This window comes from Bubalus bubalis, chromosome 9 (assembly GCF_019923935.1).
Source record: "Bubalus bubalis isolate 160015118507 breed Murrah chromosome 9, NDDB_SH_1, whole genome shotgun sequence".
NCBI lineage: Eukaryota > Metazoa > Chordata > Mammalia > Artiodactyla > Bovidae > Bubalus > Bubalus bubalis.
The window spans coordinates 59576583-59592619 of NC_059165.1; the positions used below are offsets into that span (position 1 = coordinate 59576583).

Genomic DNA, 16037 nt, shown 5'->3' on the forward strand with positions numbered 1-16037 from the left:
CTTTCCAGAGGCCTGGGAACCCAGCACAGAGCTAGGAAGCAGGATGCCAGGGTTTCTGCTGTGGATTTGCCCCCTTGGGACTCACTGGTGGCCCAGGGCCAGCAGGTTTCCAAGCCTCAGTTGCCCATTGTCCATCACTAGATAGTCAGGGAAAGCAGAGTGGCCTGTCTGCTTCCTCAGGAGTGTGTCCTTGGTGCTTGAACGCCAAAGAGCATGAGGAGGCCTGGGTGGAGAAAGGGGAGGAGGTGAAAGAATCCTTTATAACTGTGCTTTCCCACTGACATCGCCTTTGATGCTCACAGAGATAGGAAATAAAAACCAGCATCTGCCTGGGGCTTGGGGGCTTCCCTGGTGGCTCAGTGGTAAAGAATTTGCCTGCCAATGCAGGAGAGGACCCCTGGAGAAGGAAATGGAAACCTACTCCAGTATTCTTGCTTGGACAGAGGAGTATCATGGTGGGCTACAGTTCAAAGGCTTTCAAAGAGAGTCAGACATGACTTAGCAAATAAACAATAACAACAACCTGGGGCCTATAACATCCTCTGTTATCTGTCCTTGGTCTTTGCTTTAATGTTATCTAACCCTCCCTCCTTTCTGGCCTTCTAGCTGTTCCCTGAGTGCTCCAGGCTTGTTTCTACCTCAAAGTCTTTGCCCGAGTTGCTCTGCTTAGAATACTTCAGCAGTGGATCATCACAAGTCTGGTTCCTTCTGTTATTCAAGCATCAGCTTCCAGGTCACAGGCTCAGAAAGACCTTTGCTAATCAGTCACCAAATCTAAAGTGTTGTTCCGAGCACTGGGACATAGCATCCTAGAGTATACCATTAAAACTTAACTTTCATCTTAGTATTTGTCATCATAGGATCTATTTTCCTTTTTAATTTATTTAATGTGTTGCCTGTCTCCCCCTACTGTAGAATGTGAGCTCCATAATAGCACATCCTTGGCTGTCTTGTTTTTTGCTGTGTCTTAGTGCCTGAAAAGTGTTCAGTGATTGTGGAATAAATGAGTTAATGATACTGCCCCAGAATGAATTGCGATTCCTTTTTCTATTTTTTAAATATTTTTAATTTATTTTTGGCTCTGCTGGGTTCGTTGTTGTGCAGGCTTCTTACTGTGGGCTTCTCTTGTTGAGGAGCACAGGCTCTAGGCACCCAGACTTCAGTAGTTGCAACTCCCAGGCTCTAGAGCATAGGCTCAAGAGTTGTGGCTCTTGGGCTTAGTTGCTTTGTGGCACGTGGGATCTTTCTGAACCAGGGATTGAACCCGCATCTCCTACATTGGCAGGCAGATTCTTTACCACTGAGTCACCAGGGAAGCCCCTCCTTTTTCTATTTTTGGAAATTAATTTATTTATTGGCTGAGCTGGGTCTTTGCTGCATGTGGGCTTTCTCTGATTGTGATGAGTGGAGGCTACTCTCTTGTTTCGTAGCATAGGCTCTAGCCCGCAAGCTTCAGTAGTTGGGGCTCGTGGGCTCAATAGTTGTGGCACACAGGCTTAGTTGCTCCACAGCATGTGGGATCTTCTGGGACCAGGGACCGAACTTGTGTCCCTTGCGTTGGCAGGTGGATTCTTAACCACTGGACCACCAGGTAAGTCCGTGATTTCTTTTTCAGATTAGAGGACACTCAAAGTTCTGAGAGAAGTGACTGTCCCCAAACCATTCCAGGCCTTTTGAATTCTTTCTCCAGGTCCTTCCTGTAAAAAGTGGCTGACATACAAACGTAGCTGGGGTGAGGCTCACAGGTGTGATGAAAACTTGGAGTTGCCCCATGAATGGGCTACGACTGATGTGAGGGTGAGAGGGCGGAAGGACAGAGCGTGTGAGAGGCAGGCTGAGACAGGAGAGCAGGGTGTGGCCCTGGCAGGGACGGGGGGGAGGGGTGACCTGGCTGGTGTCAGGAAGTGTTCCCCCTACCCTCCCCTGGGGAGAGCCCTAACCCTGAGGCAGTTTTGTTGTGGGGAAGCAGGTTGTCAGGCAGCTGTTGAGGGAGAACAAAGGTGTGGCCTGGGTGGTGACTGTCTACTGAGGTCCTAGGCCCGATACTGATCACCCAAAGGAACAATCCCACAGTGGCGCTTGGCCAAATAGGCGATAGGTAAGCTTCCTCCTAAAACCAGCCCAACCACACATGAAGCCTCAGACCTGTGGGGAAGAGAGAGAAAAGAGTCTCTAAGGAAATGGAATGGTCAATGTAGAATGCTTAGTAATAATAATGATAATAATATGGCACATTTACTAGAACATGTCTGTTCCCTTGATCAATCTTCAAGAAGCTCTCTATAAAGTAGGCATTATTATTTTTGTTGTTCCCATTTGAGAGACTTGGAAACTGAGACTCAGTGAGATTAAACATCTTGTCCAAGGTCACACAGTAAGAAGCCAAGTCAGGATTCCAGCTTAGGTCTATAGTGATTCCAGGGCACTATGGAAACCTAAACCTGGGGAGAGTTGCTAGGGGCAAGTTAAGAAGCCAGAGCCCCATGGACTCCTGCAGAATTATGGATGGGGAGGGAGAGTGGAACAGGCTGTGTATAAATAGCAGGCCTGTTTTTATCCCTACACATGGGCTGAAGCAGGCAAGCAGCTCTATCTGGCACAATGTGAGGGCTCTGAATGCCAACCCAGCCTTGTGTCATACAACTCCCGCCCCAGCATGTCCCTGGGAGCTGAAATGCCTACTGAGAGTTTTTCTTTGGGTCAGGACATTGACTCCAGAGGATTTCTGTAAAAATACATAGATTGTTAGAGAAACACATCAATCTCCTGGCACCTGTTGAAGGTGGCAACCTAGGCCAGCCAGCTGGGTCCTGTGGGAGGGGGCTCAGCTTTTCTGTTGAAGAAGATGGCGTTTCAAGACAAAGAAAAGTATGAGGCTTGTTTCACAGTCTGTGTTTCTTCAATTCTATAAGCCTGGGAATTATAATCCAGAGTTCAAAAATCCTAATGGAGACTATGTCATCTGGGACAAAGATGGAAAGAAGCCACTCCAGTGGATGGAAGAATACTAACTTCCTTTGCTTTTGCTGGGTTGATACCAGATGCCTGCAGCTGCAACTCTGGTAACCTTAGGCTTACGACACTTGTTAGCATTCATGTGTTTAATTTTTAAATGATAAATTAATTAATTATTATTTACTCCTTGATTTGTGGGTAGGCAAAGAAGCAGGTTTCTGAAACTCAGACGAAGACATGGGCGGAGATCTCTGGTTTAGAGCACGGATAACCGAAGGGACCAGGCCTGGAAGGGAAGAAAGAACGAGGGGTGTCCAAGGGCGAAGCGCAGCTCAGCGGTCACAAGGTTGCAGCGGCGGACCAGCATTTGGGGAAAGGTAGGAACTGGTCCCCGCCACCTGCCGGTCAGCAGCCCTACCCACAGTCAGGCCGCGGCTGCACTGGCCTAGTCCCAAAATATGTGAGCGCCGCCCCTTTCTCCCGCCCCTTTTCCCCGCCGCGCCCGCGGGGTCGGGGGCTGAGCGGTCGGCGCCTGGAGCCCGGCCGGCATCCCAGAGCGGGAGGCGGGAGGGGGCCGCGGGGGGCGGGGCGGAGCCTCGGCGCCTCCCGGAGCCTTATTCCAGGCTGCACGCCGAGGAGTGCTCAGTCGACCCAGGGAGCTGCGCGCGGCAAGCAGCTGGCTCTCTTGCTTGAGGCACTAGGGCTCGGGCGGTCGGACAGACGGAGTGAATAGAGAGACGCCCAGCGGCCGCGAGCTCCGCGCAAATCCCAGGCAGGCTTGCACCCAGAGGCCCGCAGCCGACCGTGCCCGCCGGGATCTCCAGAGCTTCTCCCTCCCGGCTCCCGTGCCAGCGTCCGGTGGTCGCCGCCCCCCAAAGTGATTGCTGCCTCGCCTCCGCCGAGTCCGGGACCATGAAGCTGCTGCCGTCGGTGGTGCTGAAGCTCTTTCTTGCTGCAGGTAAGCGGGCTGCCGCCGCTCCCGGAGGTCTGGGGGGATGGGGACTCTCTGCTGGGGGCACAGGGGAAGATCGCTGCAGCGCCCCCGGCGCGAGCCACTTAGTGGGGCCCGTGCTCCCTGGCTTGCGGGAGCCGGCCGCGGTGCATGGCGACTGGGGTCTGGGCTGGGGGTCTGAGGCGGCCTCGCCCCTTACCCGCAGTGCTTTCGGCGTTGGTGACTGCCGAGAGCCTGGAGCGGCTTCGGAGAGGCCTGGCTGCTGGAACCAGCAATCTGGACTCCCCTACTCAATCTACGGACCAGCTGCTGCCCGCGGGAGGTGGCCAAGGCCGGGAAGTCCTGGACTTGGAAGAGGCAAACCTGGACCTTTTCAGAGGTGCGTGTGAGGGCTGCCCATCTTAGGACCCTGGTGGTCAGTTGAAGTATCATAGGATCTGGCATTTATGCCGATTGGGCACAGTTGTGGTTTGGAGCTTTTCAAGAGAGGACTTCAAGGAAAAGCCTCTTGGCCTGACAAGCTCCCTTGGGGATCCTAAAACGTAGGTCCTGTTATCTTTTTTGTCCTCGGGTCTCACATGCCACATTGCTGCCTTTCTGCATACTTGGGGGCAAATTGAGACAGGCAAGGTGCTTGGGTTTTTGTGTGTTCTTCTCTGAGGTAAGCTAGGTGACAGGAACAAGGACTGGTTGAGATGCTTTCCCTAGAGTTTCTATATAAAAATGTGCACAAGATCTAATTTCCACATTAATTGACTATTATGTATAAAATCACAGATGTGGAGGTGCTAGGCACATACCAGGTGTGCAGGATTAGTCTCCTCCATCCACCTGTCTCCAAGTTGGGGAAACAGTGGGGAATGAGGAACACTTGGTCCTGCCAGGTGAGGCCAGCACCTCTTGGGGAGGCTGTGAATGGCGAGCACTGGGACCCTAGAGAGCTGTTTTGATATGCTGGGTGTCCACAAATCCTTCACAAGCCTGGATACTTCCTGACCACTTGGAGACCCTGAGAGGGGCTCCAGAGGAGGAAGGGCCAGGTGGGATCCTTCAACCAGCAAAGGTACTGTGGCCAAGTACATACAAGTGCAGGGCAGAGTCCAGAACCTCCAGTATCGCCTGTTTCCCTGCCCCCAGTCACCTGCAGAGATTCTTGAGGGTGGAGCAGGGACTGAACCCTGGAGCCCCGGAATGACTATATTTGGTTGGAAAGATACCCACCTGTTCTAACTCCGCCTGCTTCTCTGCCACTCTTCTTCTTCCTTACCCAGGGATTACCTTAGGTGCTGTCCACTCCAAAGCTGAGGCTGGGCTCTCACCTTCCATCCTCTCACAGTAGCCCTCCAGGGGGCGGGGGTCACCCCTGGCCTGAACAACCTGGATTCTCCTGGCCCTCTCCTAGGCAGGGCAGAGCTGGGCTGTGACTCACTCTCCACCCACACAGCTGCTCCTCATACCTCGCAGACCTGACTCACTGCTCCCTCTCCCCAGCAGGAGCCTGGCTGTCACCCTGTCGCTCTCTCCCTCCCTTTTCTGATTGGCTCCTTCCTCCTGCCTCAGTTTCACCACAACTGTGGTCACTAATTTCCTCTGAGCATCTGCCTCTTCTGAGTTCTGAAGGGGCTGAGTTCTGAAGGGGCCTGGGTCTGCACGGTAGGAACAGGGGACTATGGGACTATTGGCACCTGTCTCTTCTCTTTTCTCAGGTTTGCTGGGCAAAGACTATTTTTCAAGTTTAGGGATCCTGTCACCTGAAATAAGTAACTGTTACCATTTACTAAGTGTGTTCTAGTCACTTAACATGTTATTGTGAATTAATTAATCCTGCTGCAACCCTCTGAAATAGGAACGCCTGTTCACTTTTTACCAAGAACCTCAGGGTTCAGAGAGATTAAGGGACTTGCCCAGGATCACATGGCTGTAATTCGAGCACCATTCTGCTGACTTCAGAGCCCATTCATTGTCTGGTTCCTGGCTCAGCATCCCAAGTGCTCTGGGCTTGTCTGGAGGAGGACACTGCTGGGGTGTATGAGGCAGCTTAGTGTGTTGGGGAAGAGCACTGGATATGGAGTCCAGAGACCACATTTCAGATCCCAAACCTGCATGACCTTGGTTTTTCATCTGAAAATGGAAAGCCATATATTTTGAAGTTAATTCTACTTTCAGAATCCTAAGCCTTCAATCTAATAATGTATGATGCTCACCCTTCTGCCAGACATGTGCCTATAGCCATAGACAGCAGGCACCTTTTCTTCTGCTGGGACAGGGGAGGGAAGACTGGCGTCAGACCCCTGGGCTGATGGGCATAGCCCAAGGTCAGTCCCAGCTGGGTGTCTGTGTGAGATTGTTTTTCTCCTTTGAAGCATCGAAAGAATGGAGAGAGCCATCATTGTTCTAGTTCCTTTTGGTAGTTCTTTGCTCTCCGTCTTTCTGCCTCTTGGGCACCCCATCCTAGAAAGCAATAAACAGGACATCTGGGGATAAATGTAAATGGGCCTTCGAGAAGTAGTGAACTGCAAAGAGCACCGAGCAGGGTAAATATTTTGCTTGATGTCAAAAAAGCAAGGCTCTTTGAAATTAGCACAATATTATAAATCAATTATAGATCAATAATATTTTTTAAAATTAAAATTAAAAAAATTTTTTTTAAGTTAAGAAGCAAGTGTCTGACCAGGGATGGCCTGCTTGCTGTCCCTGAGCTGGGTTCTGGTCTGGGCTTATGGTATCCTGGTGCTACAGGGTACCCCAGAGGGTACCGCCTGGGCATTATTATTATTTTAGAAACCTCTTTCCTCTAAAATACCCTCCAAGTGCCTTCTCCAGAAGCAGTTTTTATCTCTGACACTGTTTTCCTGTAAGTGGGTCACTGAGTGCAACATCAGGAAATGAGGCTGATTTAAGGCCAAAATAGAACCAAGTGGGTATGGGGGAGTAGGAGCTGAGTATAGACAGGGGTAGGAGTGAGGTCGGTAGAATTGCCCAATCAGCTGCAATTACTCAACTGAAGCTAGCATTCTTAGAATGAGATTCTTAAAATGAGGTTGTGAAATGCCTTCGTTGGGACCCCCCCACCAGCCTCTACTTCCTCTACCACTTTTGGGTGGTCTGCCCAGACTCTGACTTTAGGTAGAATCAAAGTGTCCTTCCAAACACTGTGCTGTTCTGATTTTTTTTTCCCTTGAGGGAGTCAAAGACTTAACAGGGTACTTTTCTACTGCAGCTGCTTTCTCCTCCAAGCCACAAGCTCTGGCCACACCAAGCAAGGAGGAGCGTGGGAAAAGAAAGAAGAAAGGCAAGGGGTTAGGGAAGAAGAGAAACCCATGTCTTCGGAGATACAAGGACTTCTGCATCCATGGAGAATGCAAATACGTGAAGGAGCTCCGGGTTCCAACCTGCATGTAAGTGTCCCTTCCCTGGGGCTGTTATCAGCTCGGTCTGTCAGCCTAGTGGCTGTTCTTCCATTATCACTGTTCCTTGAATTCATAAATCCACTCAGTTTCTTCTCACCCTCTGGGAGGAAGTTGGGAGGAGGGGAAATATTTTTAGTCAGCGGAAGGGGCTCCCCCCAACATAGGATGCAATTTCCTGTGGCGTGGGTTTGTGACGCTCTTTCATCTTTGGGGGCATTTCCTGCTTGTTCAGAAATGAGCATGTGACTAAGAGAGCTGACACCTGAAGGCAGGTTCTTCATCTCTGCCTCATGCCCTACTCCAGATGGGAGAAGCGAGTAGGAAACACGGCAGAGTGGGGCTCCTGGGCGGAGTGCAGCTCCCGTGGCCTCCTTTCCTAAGTCCTGCAGGCAGGTACGAGGTACCTTTGGACGTGTGCTGTGCAGGTGTGCTCAGACAAATGTGCATGTGAGTGAGCAGATGTGGGTTAATTGTAAGGCATGGCAGGATTGTACAGAAAGCAATCATTGTGGGAGCAGGGAGAAACCCTTCTTCCTCACCCCAGCGAGGGCCAGGATGTGGGGGACGTGGTGGGTATTGACCTTTGGCCATGGGGGTGGGAGAACACTTCCTTTGTGCAGGATTAACGGAAAATAGAACCCATCTCAGTAGGCATCAGCCCCCGGTCAGACGGCACCACCCCTTCCCTGGGCAGGGGTGTGGGTGGAGGGGCCATGGGTTCCCCAGCTACTCTGCTAGGCTGAGCCCAGCAAACGGCTGCCTTGGCAGTCCCTCAGGGATGACGACACTGCCATGCTCTGTGGCAGGCATAATGTCACCACTGTACCCAAGACCCACACCCACATCAGGCTGCAATCATGCCCTCTCTTCTGTTGGGCTGGAGTTTCTATGGGGAGGCAGCCTCTGTGACCTGGGAGACTCTGGGCAGATCAGGAAACTACTGTGTGCACACTGCCTCCCAGCGTGGCAGGAAGGCTTGGCTGCCTGGCACTTCTGCTTCTGTGATTGGTACAGATCCTTTGATTTTTTTTTTTTTTAAGCTTCCTTTTGCCATCTGATCTCATATAGCAGAGTTGCCCTGTATTTGGCAGTAGGATCCATCACCCCTCTCCATGTCCACAGTCACTTGTGGGTCCTCTCCTTTAATATCTGTATCAGGAACTTGGTGTTGGATGGGGATGCTTAAGAGTAACCTAAACAGTCCCCATATTCTTCTTCCAGAGGTCTGGGGACAGGGCAGGGAATGTTTGTCTTAAATTTGTAAAATGGCCTCATTAACACAGGGTGGAGGCAGTGACTCTGAGGGTTGTCAAGATGGATTCAGGCCAGGAATCTGTCTGGGCTGAACTGGCCAGGGCACTGGTGGATGGACTCCCATTGCTCAGCTGAGAACCCTTGTAAGGCTGCTCTCCTGGACACCTGGGCTCGACCGACCACCTAAGCCCAAAGAACCTAGGTAATGGTGTCCAGGGCCAAGGTGCCCCTAGGGATGGTGATGAAGACTGTGATGATGCCTTCTCTCCTTTTTCCTGGAGCTTAACAGTTTACATTTAATATGAATTGAGCCCAACAGGTATATGTTGACCACCCACTTGGTGCCAGTTATTCTAGGGGATGGGAAAATATAGCCCTGTATTCTCAAAAACACTCTGCTGGTTAGGCAGGGCTTACTGTCTCTACTTGAAAGATAAGGAAACTGGAGCCCGGAAGTAGGAAATGATTTGGTTTGAGATCAGCAGCTAAATAAAGTGGGTGGAAATAGGACAGGCACTCAGGTGCCTAACTTCCAGTCCAACATGCTTTTCATGCCCCCAGGCTGCACTAGGTGTTGGCTTGCTTCCTTCTTCCCCGTTTGTTCTTACAGAGTTGGAGCACAGTTTTATAGAGAGCAGCTATTATACTAGAGGTCTCTTAAGGCTTTTACTAGTTGAAGAACAGGTTGAAGTCTGATGTGACGACTTTGTCTGCTTCCAAGGCAAGATTTTCAAGGGGCTGGATTCTGTGTCTGGTTTTTCTGCCTCCTGCCTCCAGCCCTTGGTACTCAGGGCAGCAGGCAGCAAAAAGACACAGAGCTCCTGGTTTGGGAGAATGTGACATCTGGGCACCTAAATCTGGGGCCCTCTGTGGCTCCTTCTAGCCTCCAGACCCAGCAACCGCCAGCCAGGGTGTGTCCAGGCTGCCGTGGTAAGCTTGAGGCTGGCCAGCTTCCTAAACCAGCCCTCCACAGCCATCAATCCACAGGAAAACCCTTTTGTGTCACCAGCCAAATGTTACCCTCAAAGAGCAGTTTCCTGGGGCTCCTGACGAGCTGCTGACCCAGAAATTGACTGCAAAATTTCCTGTGGCTGGAGGAAGTCTAGGGACAGTTAGCCTGAGGAGGACTCAGGGCTGAAAGAGGGCTCTACTTGGCCTCGCTGCCCAGTTGCCAAGAAGCAATAGCGAGCCCCCTTCCCCTTGACTCTCACTCTGGTACCCCTTTCCTAAGGATATGGGCAGTATCCTCTGGAATCTGATTAACTCCCACACAAGTGGGATTTGGCCTTTATTCAGTGCTTTTATCCATATTATCTCATTTGATCTTCATAAAGCTCTAGTGAGGTAGGCACTTATTATTCCTGTCTTTCACATGAGAAAATCAAAGCTTGGAAACGTGACCCTCCCTTGCTCCAGATCACCTGGCTAGAAATAGTAGCAGAGCCAGTCTGGAACTCATATATTCAGAGTCCCCTCTGCCAAATGGTGCCCCTCCACCTCCTGGGATAGGCATGGAGAAATCCAACTTGGAAGATGTCTCTGGACTCTAGAGGGTTCTGTTATAATACACGTTCTGAAACGGGCCACAGACGTGGGTAGGAGGAACACGTCCCAGTTTGATGGGTCGCCGGCTCTGGGCAAGAGACACGATCTTGTCACCACCCTGGGATGCTTGGAATGCCCCTTCCCTGGGGGAGCCAGGAGTTGTCTACAAAGGGAGGGGGAGGTGGGTAATATTAGGATGTTTACATTATTATCCTTTTGACTCAGGGTGGCGGAGGGGGTGGAGGGATTATGTAACTGAATTGCGGGACTCTGAGACCAAGCTTTATTTCTATCATCTGAGTAAGTACCTGTGGGGTTTGAATGATGGGCTTGAAGTGAAAAACAGACTCAACTTCAGCTCCCCTCCCCCCAGGAAAGCACAGTCTCTGAAGTCAGCCAGATTACTGGGTTGAATCCTGACTCGACTCTACCATTCACACACTGTGTAGTCTTGGGCAGGTTATCTAACAGAAGTCCAACCTCAGTCCCTTCATCTTTAAAATGGAGATAGTAACTCCTACTTCAGAGGGATATTTTTAAGAAGAAATGATCCTTGTAAAGCCATTAGCACAGTACTTGGCTCATAGTAAACTTATAATGTGTGCTATTAATTATTATTTATTTATCATTCAAGATACTAATAATTAAGAAATCAGAGTCAGACAACCCCCAAAATCCATCAAGCCCATCAGATATGTGTTTCCTTGGGGTAACAGTGTTCAGAATGGAAAGAATTATGAATTTGGAATTTGGCCCTTCTGCTCTCTAGTTTTGAAACATTTGGCAAATTGTTTACTCTCTTCTGACCTTAATCTTAGTCTTTCAATATGTAAAAGAGGCTATCGCTGCCTACCAGGGTGTTGTCTTAGTTAAGCTAGTTGATAAGAATAGTGTCTTGTAAAGTGTGGTGCACAGGTGATGTTCCAGGGGTTCTCCTGAGAGCATCCTGTATGTCCCGGCAAGAAGAGGGGTCATTGTCTTGCCCACCTGGGTCGATGGGACAGTTGTGTGGAGAGGCTGGGCACGGAACTCTGTGCTGTGGGCCTGACCTACCTTTATCTTGCAATGAGATGGTTCTCAAAACGTGCAGGAGATGGGAGAGGAAGAGGTGCTGGGCAGGATGGCAGGGGCAGCCTGCCCCTGGGCTGGCGTCGGTCTGTTCCTTGGAACTTGCCTGCTACCCTTCCACAGGAACAAGAGATGCTTTGCTCTGAGGAGCCAGGTGCCTCACCTTCTCCCCAGAGGATGTGCAGTTCAGAATAAAGGGCCCCCAACTTCTTGGTGCTTCCTTTTGCAGCAAATGGCCTAAAGGCCATGGGCAGACAGTGCCACCACTTCCGTGACTAGGCATTCGTGGATGCGAGTGAGCAGCACGCTGAGTTCAGCGTCAGACAGTCTGCATCTGTGTTTCTGCCCTGCTGTGTGACCATGGGGAAAATTTCTCTGCCTTTCTGTGACATGGGCTCCTACCTACATCAAAGGATCCGTGGGCTGCTCAGATAAAGAAAGGGACATGAATGTGCCTGATCAACAGTGGGCATTTCTCAGTCTTCCCAAGAGCTTCCAGGAAAAGTTTTGTGTTAGAAGAGGCTGTTGCCTGTGATTTCTTTCTTTTTCTTTTTGGCCATGCCCTGTGGCAAGGATCCTAGTTCCCTGACCAGGGATCAAATCCGCCTTGGAAGCACAGAGTCTTAACCACTGGACCTCCAGGGAAGCTCCTGATTTATTTCTTGAGTGAAAAAGCCGAGGGGGTTGTTTCTGATGATCTAAAATGCGCTGGCAGGACAGCTGGGCAAGATGTTTTTCTTGCTTTGTTGCTTTGTCTTGGGATGATAGCTGGATGTTCAGAGGTCAAAGGCCAGAATTCAGCTTTCAAGTTGGGCCTTGCACCCAGGGGGAGCTGGGAGTTAAATGAAGGAAACTTGAGAAAAACGACTCCTGGCAAAGGAACAAGGCCTATTAATAGGCTGGGCAGTGGCAGAGAGGGACTGGCTGCTGGGAGCATCGGTGGGGAAGGCTGGGTTTATTTCTGGGTCAGAGTGATGAGGGGCCTCACTAGAGAGAGTGATACTGAATCCCCTCAGTTCAACCCATGTGCCTAAGTCCTCTGAACTGACTGAAACAACATCTTTACACACATGTAGTTAATCATCCACAAGTGGAACCTATCTAGCCAAAACCTGCAGTCCGTCCTTTTTTCCTGCCTGGAGCAGGATTCTGGGGCCAGAAAACCAAAGGGAATGAAGAAGGGGAGGGCTTGGAGTGAAGGAGGAATGCCACAGAGCCTTTAGAGGGGCTTCCAAAGAGCCTTGTACTAGAAAAGAATAGAGGAGCAACAGGGATCACAGAGACAGAGAGGCTGAAGCTGTGAGGAGTGGAGTTTGGCTTGTGTAGGCAGCCCATCACCAGGAGTGAAACCAGACCACTAACTTCGTCTCTGCTTTGTTCTGTTTTGGACCAGCTGCCACCCAGGTTATCACGGAGAGAGGTGCCACGGGCTGAGCCTCCCGGTGAAGAATCGCTTATATACGTACGATCACACAACCATCCTGGTTGTGGTGGCTGTGGTGCTGTCATCCGTCTGTCTGCTGGTCATCATGGGGCTTCTCATGTTTTGGTGAGTGTTACAGGCTGTTTCTGAAAATCACTTCTATTTCTCCTTCGTTAGGATCTTTTATCTGATGGTCACATGAGCCCTCCAAACCTCCAACCCCACCCCGTACTCCCCCTACCCTCTGCCAAATCCTGGGCTAAGAGCCTGACTGACATTCCTGGGTACGGGCCCTCCAAGAGCCTGGCTTCTTTGGTATGACGTGTGTCCAGTGTCTAGAGCCCAGGGCCAAAGTCACCAGGTCATAGGATGTCCTGTTCTAGCAGGCTCTGCAGCCCTCCCATGAAGCCACGTCTTCACACAGTTCTTTTTTCTCTATTTTCTGTTGGCATCAGGATGTGATTTGGTCAACGGAGCATGAATGGTGCTATTGGTGTATTTTTCTAAATCTGAGGCATCTGGACCTCAGGCCACACTTCTGATCCTGCTTCTGTTCTAGATCGGAGGGACCTATTAAGCACTCTGTGCCCATTTATAAGCAGTGCAGCTCATCTGTTGTGAGACCTGGATCTAATTACCTGTCTTTCTAAGAGTTGTAATCTTCCAGGGATTGTAATCTCTGTTCCCCTACTTCATAAACATGTTGTGAGGATTGTATAAATTAGATGAAAACTCTTGGCAAATTGTGGCCTGCAATTAAGAGACAGGCATCCTTTGGATATGGGCATTTGGACCTTTGGGCAGAGGTCTGTTGACCCACCATGTCCTCTGGGTTTTTCCAAATGTGAAGAGAATCACTGCGCCAGAATCTTTTAGGAGGGCCAGCTCTGGAACCCACACCCTGTTACAGCAGGCAGAACTTGCTCACAAAACTTACCTTCCTCAGGTACCACAGGAGAGGAGGTTATGATGTGGAAAATGAAGAGAAAGTGAAGTTGGGCATGACTACGTCCCACTGAGAGGAACCTGCGCTCAAGGTAATGGTCCATCCTTTGCCCCATGGTACCATCACCGCCTTTCCTGGATCTAGGAAGAGATCCAGGCATGCTGGATTCTTCTTTCTAGGCATTTTTCTCTTGACTGGGAGTTAGGGGGCAGGCTTCCATGGAGTCAGGGACCCATTGCAGAATTATTTTCAAAAAGCTTGTCAGTGCTGCATCTCTACTTAGGGTGAAAGTTGCCAGAGAGATACCCAAGAGAGATGCCTGAGAAGACAGCTTCTCCCATCCTCTTCTCCTCTCCTTCCCACCCCTTCTCAGAAGATCTTTCCACTTCTTTTTGTTGTTGTTGTTGTTTGTTTTTAGATTTTCCACTTCTTAAAGCTGGACCTAGGAGACTCTTAAGACCTCTTAAGCTGGATCCAGCTTTAAATACCTTCTTCTTGTACTTTAGGAATCAGCTGGGGACTGCTACCTCTGAGAAGATACAAGTTGATCACAGATTCTACAGAGGGGAAGGACTTCACAGCTAGCCATGAAGATTGCTTCATCCCCAGTTGCCATCTAGATTGGGCCTCCCATAATTGCTTTGCCAAAATACCAGAGCTTTCAAGTGCCAAACAGAATATGTCCAGTGGGATCTGGGTCAGAAGAAAGCAAAAGTGAGGGACCTTCGTGTCCTGATTCTCCTGCACCAAGCCCTACTTACCCCCATACGTTTGTTTGAACACTTCTCTTCTGGATTAAAAATGCCAGTTAAATTCCATATGCTCCAGGATCTTTGACTGAAAAAACAGAAGGAGAGGAAGAAAGAAAGATTTGGGGGCTGGAAGAAAGTAACAAAGATCGAGAAGCCATGTACTCAAGTCACCACCAAGGGATCTGCCATTTGGACCCTCCAGCGCTGGATTTGATGGGTTAACTGTGAAATACCATAGACCTGAGAACTCTGAATTTTGGGACTTCTACCCAGATGGAAAAATAACAACTATTTTTGTTTGTTTGTTTGTTTGTAAAATGCCTCTTAAATTATATATTTATTTTATTCTATGTATGTTAATTTATTTAGTTTTTAACAATCTAACAATAATTTTTCAAGTGCCTAGACTGTTACTTTGGAAATTTCCTGGCCCTCCACCCCACATCCCCCACCATCTGGCTCAACATTAGACTCTTCTGCTGCAAACATGAGATGGCTCTGTGACCCATCTGTAGTCATCCATTGTCTGTCCACATTTCTGAAGATCTTCCATGATCAGAGTGCCACAGGGGGAGTTCTGTATGGTCAGGATGTAGGAATTAACTTTGTCAGATCCACTCTGTGAGTTGGACTGCAGTCTTGCCTAGGCGATTGTGTCTACCGTTTGTGTTTTGAAAGCCCGCGGTGCTGATGTCAAGATGTAACAGATATCAGTGTTATCCTGTGTCCTCTCCCTGCCCAATCCCAGAAGAGGTTGGGCTTCCATGCCTCCAGCTTTCCTGGCCCCTCACTCTCCGTGGGCCCAGGTCCACAGAGTGGGAACTCACTGTCCCTTGTGTCAAGACATTTCTCTTACTCCTGCCGTTCTTCTGGTGCTACTCCATGCAGGGGTCAATGCAGCAGGGGATAACCTAGAGAAGGTATTCACAAAGAAAAAGGCTGAGGAGGAACAGGAAACATTGGAGCTGACTGTTCTTAGTAATTGATAACCTACCAATTGCTACAGAGAAGGATGGAGGTGGGGAGGGCTTTTGTGTAATCCCACCCACCTCACCCAAACTACAAAGGTATGCTGTCATGGTCCCTTCTGGAAGTTTCTGGTGCCATTACTGAACTGTTACAAACCTGTATTTCCAAACTTGTATTTCTAAAACTGTATTTCCAAACTTGGTTCATGTTTATACTTTGCAATTCAAATAAAGATAACCCTTACTCTGTAGTCTTCTGTGTGCTTGTTTTAACTGGGAAGTGGTTTAATGTAGGTATTTTCTAAGCCCTGACTCTCTGTTGGGCTCTGCACCAAGTCTGTTTATATATACTATCTCAGTATCCCCAACAATCCTGTGTAGAAGCTACTGTTGTCCCATTTTTCCAGAATCAGAAACTGAGGCTTGGAAAGTCTATGTAACTTGCCTGAGGATACCTAGTTGGTAAGTGACAGAGCTGCAACTGGTAATCTGACTTTTATTATTTGTCTTAATACTTATATGATAGCATATCTGAGGCAAGAGAGAACAGACTTTCACAAAGGAAAGGTTGTAACCAAGAAAGACATCTACGCTTTCAGTCAGCAGACCTTGGCCTCAGGGCCTGACCCTACTATGCTGTCTGTGCAAGCAGGCATTGCTCCTGGTGGAAACAGGCACGTTTGACTCCCCTCTCGTGCTCTACATTCCATCTATCATCCATCAACCAATCTTGTCAGACCTATCTTTTGGATATATGCAGAGCG

The 16037-nt window shown here is 49.5% G+C and overlaps 1 protein-coding gene and 1 long non-coding RNA gene across 2 annotated transcripts; one reads left to right on the forward strand and one right to left on the reverse strand.

The window, feature by feature from the left end:
- Nucleotides 1-1797: 1797 nt before the first annotated feature.
- On the reverse strand, nucleotides 1798-4243 carry LOC123335068. Its single transcript, XR_006553361.1, has 3 exons — nucleotides 4107-4243; nucleotides 3140-3241; nucleotides 1798-2145 (listed from the first exon to the last, which is right to left on the reverse strand). It is a non-coding gene; the product is annotated as an uncharacterized LOC123335068 (long non-coding RNA).
- HBEGF (heparin binding EGF like growth factor) lies at nucleotides 3561-15524 on the forward strand. Its single transcript, XM_006070787.3, has 6 exons — nucleotides 3561-3913; nucleotides 4113-4286; nucleotides 7128-7305; nucleotides 12578-12733; nucleotides 13554-13644; nucleotides 14060-15524. The coding sequence occupies exons 1-5, from the start codon at nucleotides 3868-3870 to the stop codon at nucleotides 13624-13626; spliced, it is 627 nt and encodes a 208-aa protein (XP_006070849.1). The 5' UTR covers nucleotides 3561-3867; the 3' UTR covers nucleotides 13627-13644; nucleotides 14060-15524.
- The last annotated feature ends 513 nt before the right edge of the window (nucleotides 15525-16037 follow it).

Excerpts from the sequence above, each read along its gene's own strand:
- HBEGF (XM_006070787.3), top strand. The coding sequence starts at position 3,868 with ATGAAGCTGCTGCCGTCGGTGGTGCTGAAGCTCTTTCTTGCTGCAG. Across the intron at positions 4,287-7,127 it reads AAACCTGGACCTTTTCAGAG|CTGCTTTCTCCTCCAAGCCA; the intron begins GTGCGTGTGAGG and ends TTTCTACTGCAG. Across the intron at positions 12,734-13,553 it reads ATGGGGCTTCTCATGTTTTG|GTACCACAGGAGAGGAGGTT; the intron begins GTGAGTGTTACA and ends TACCTTCCTCAG.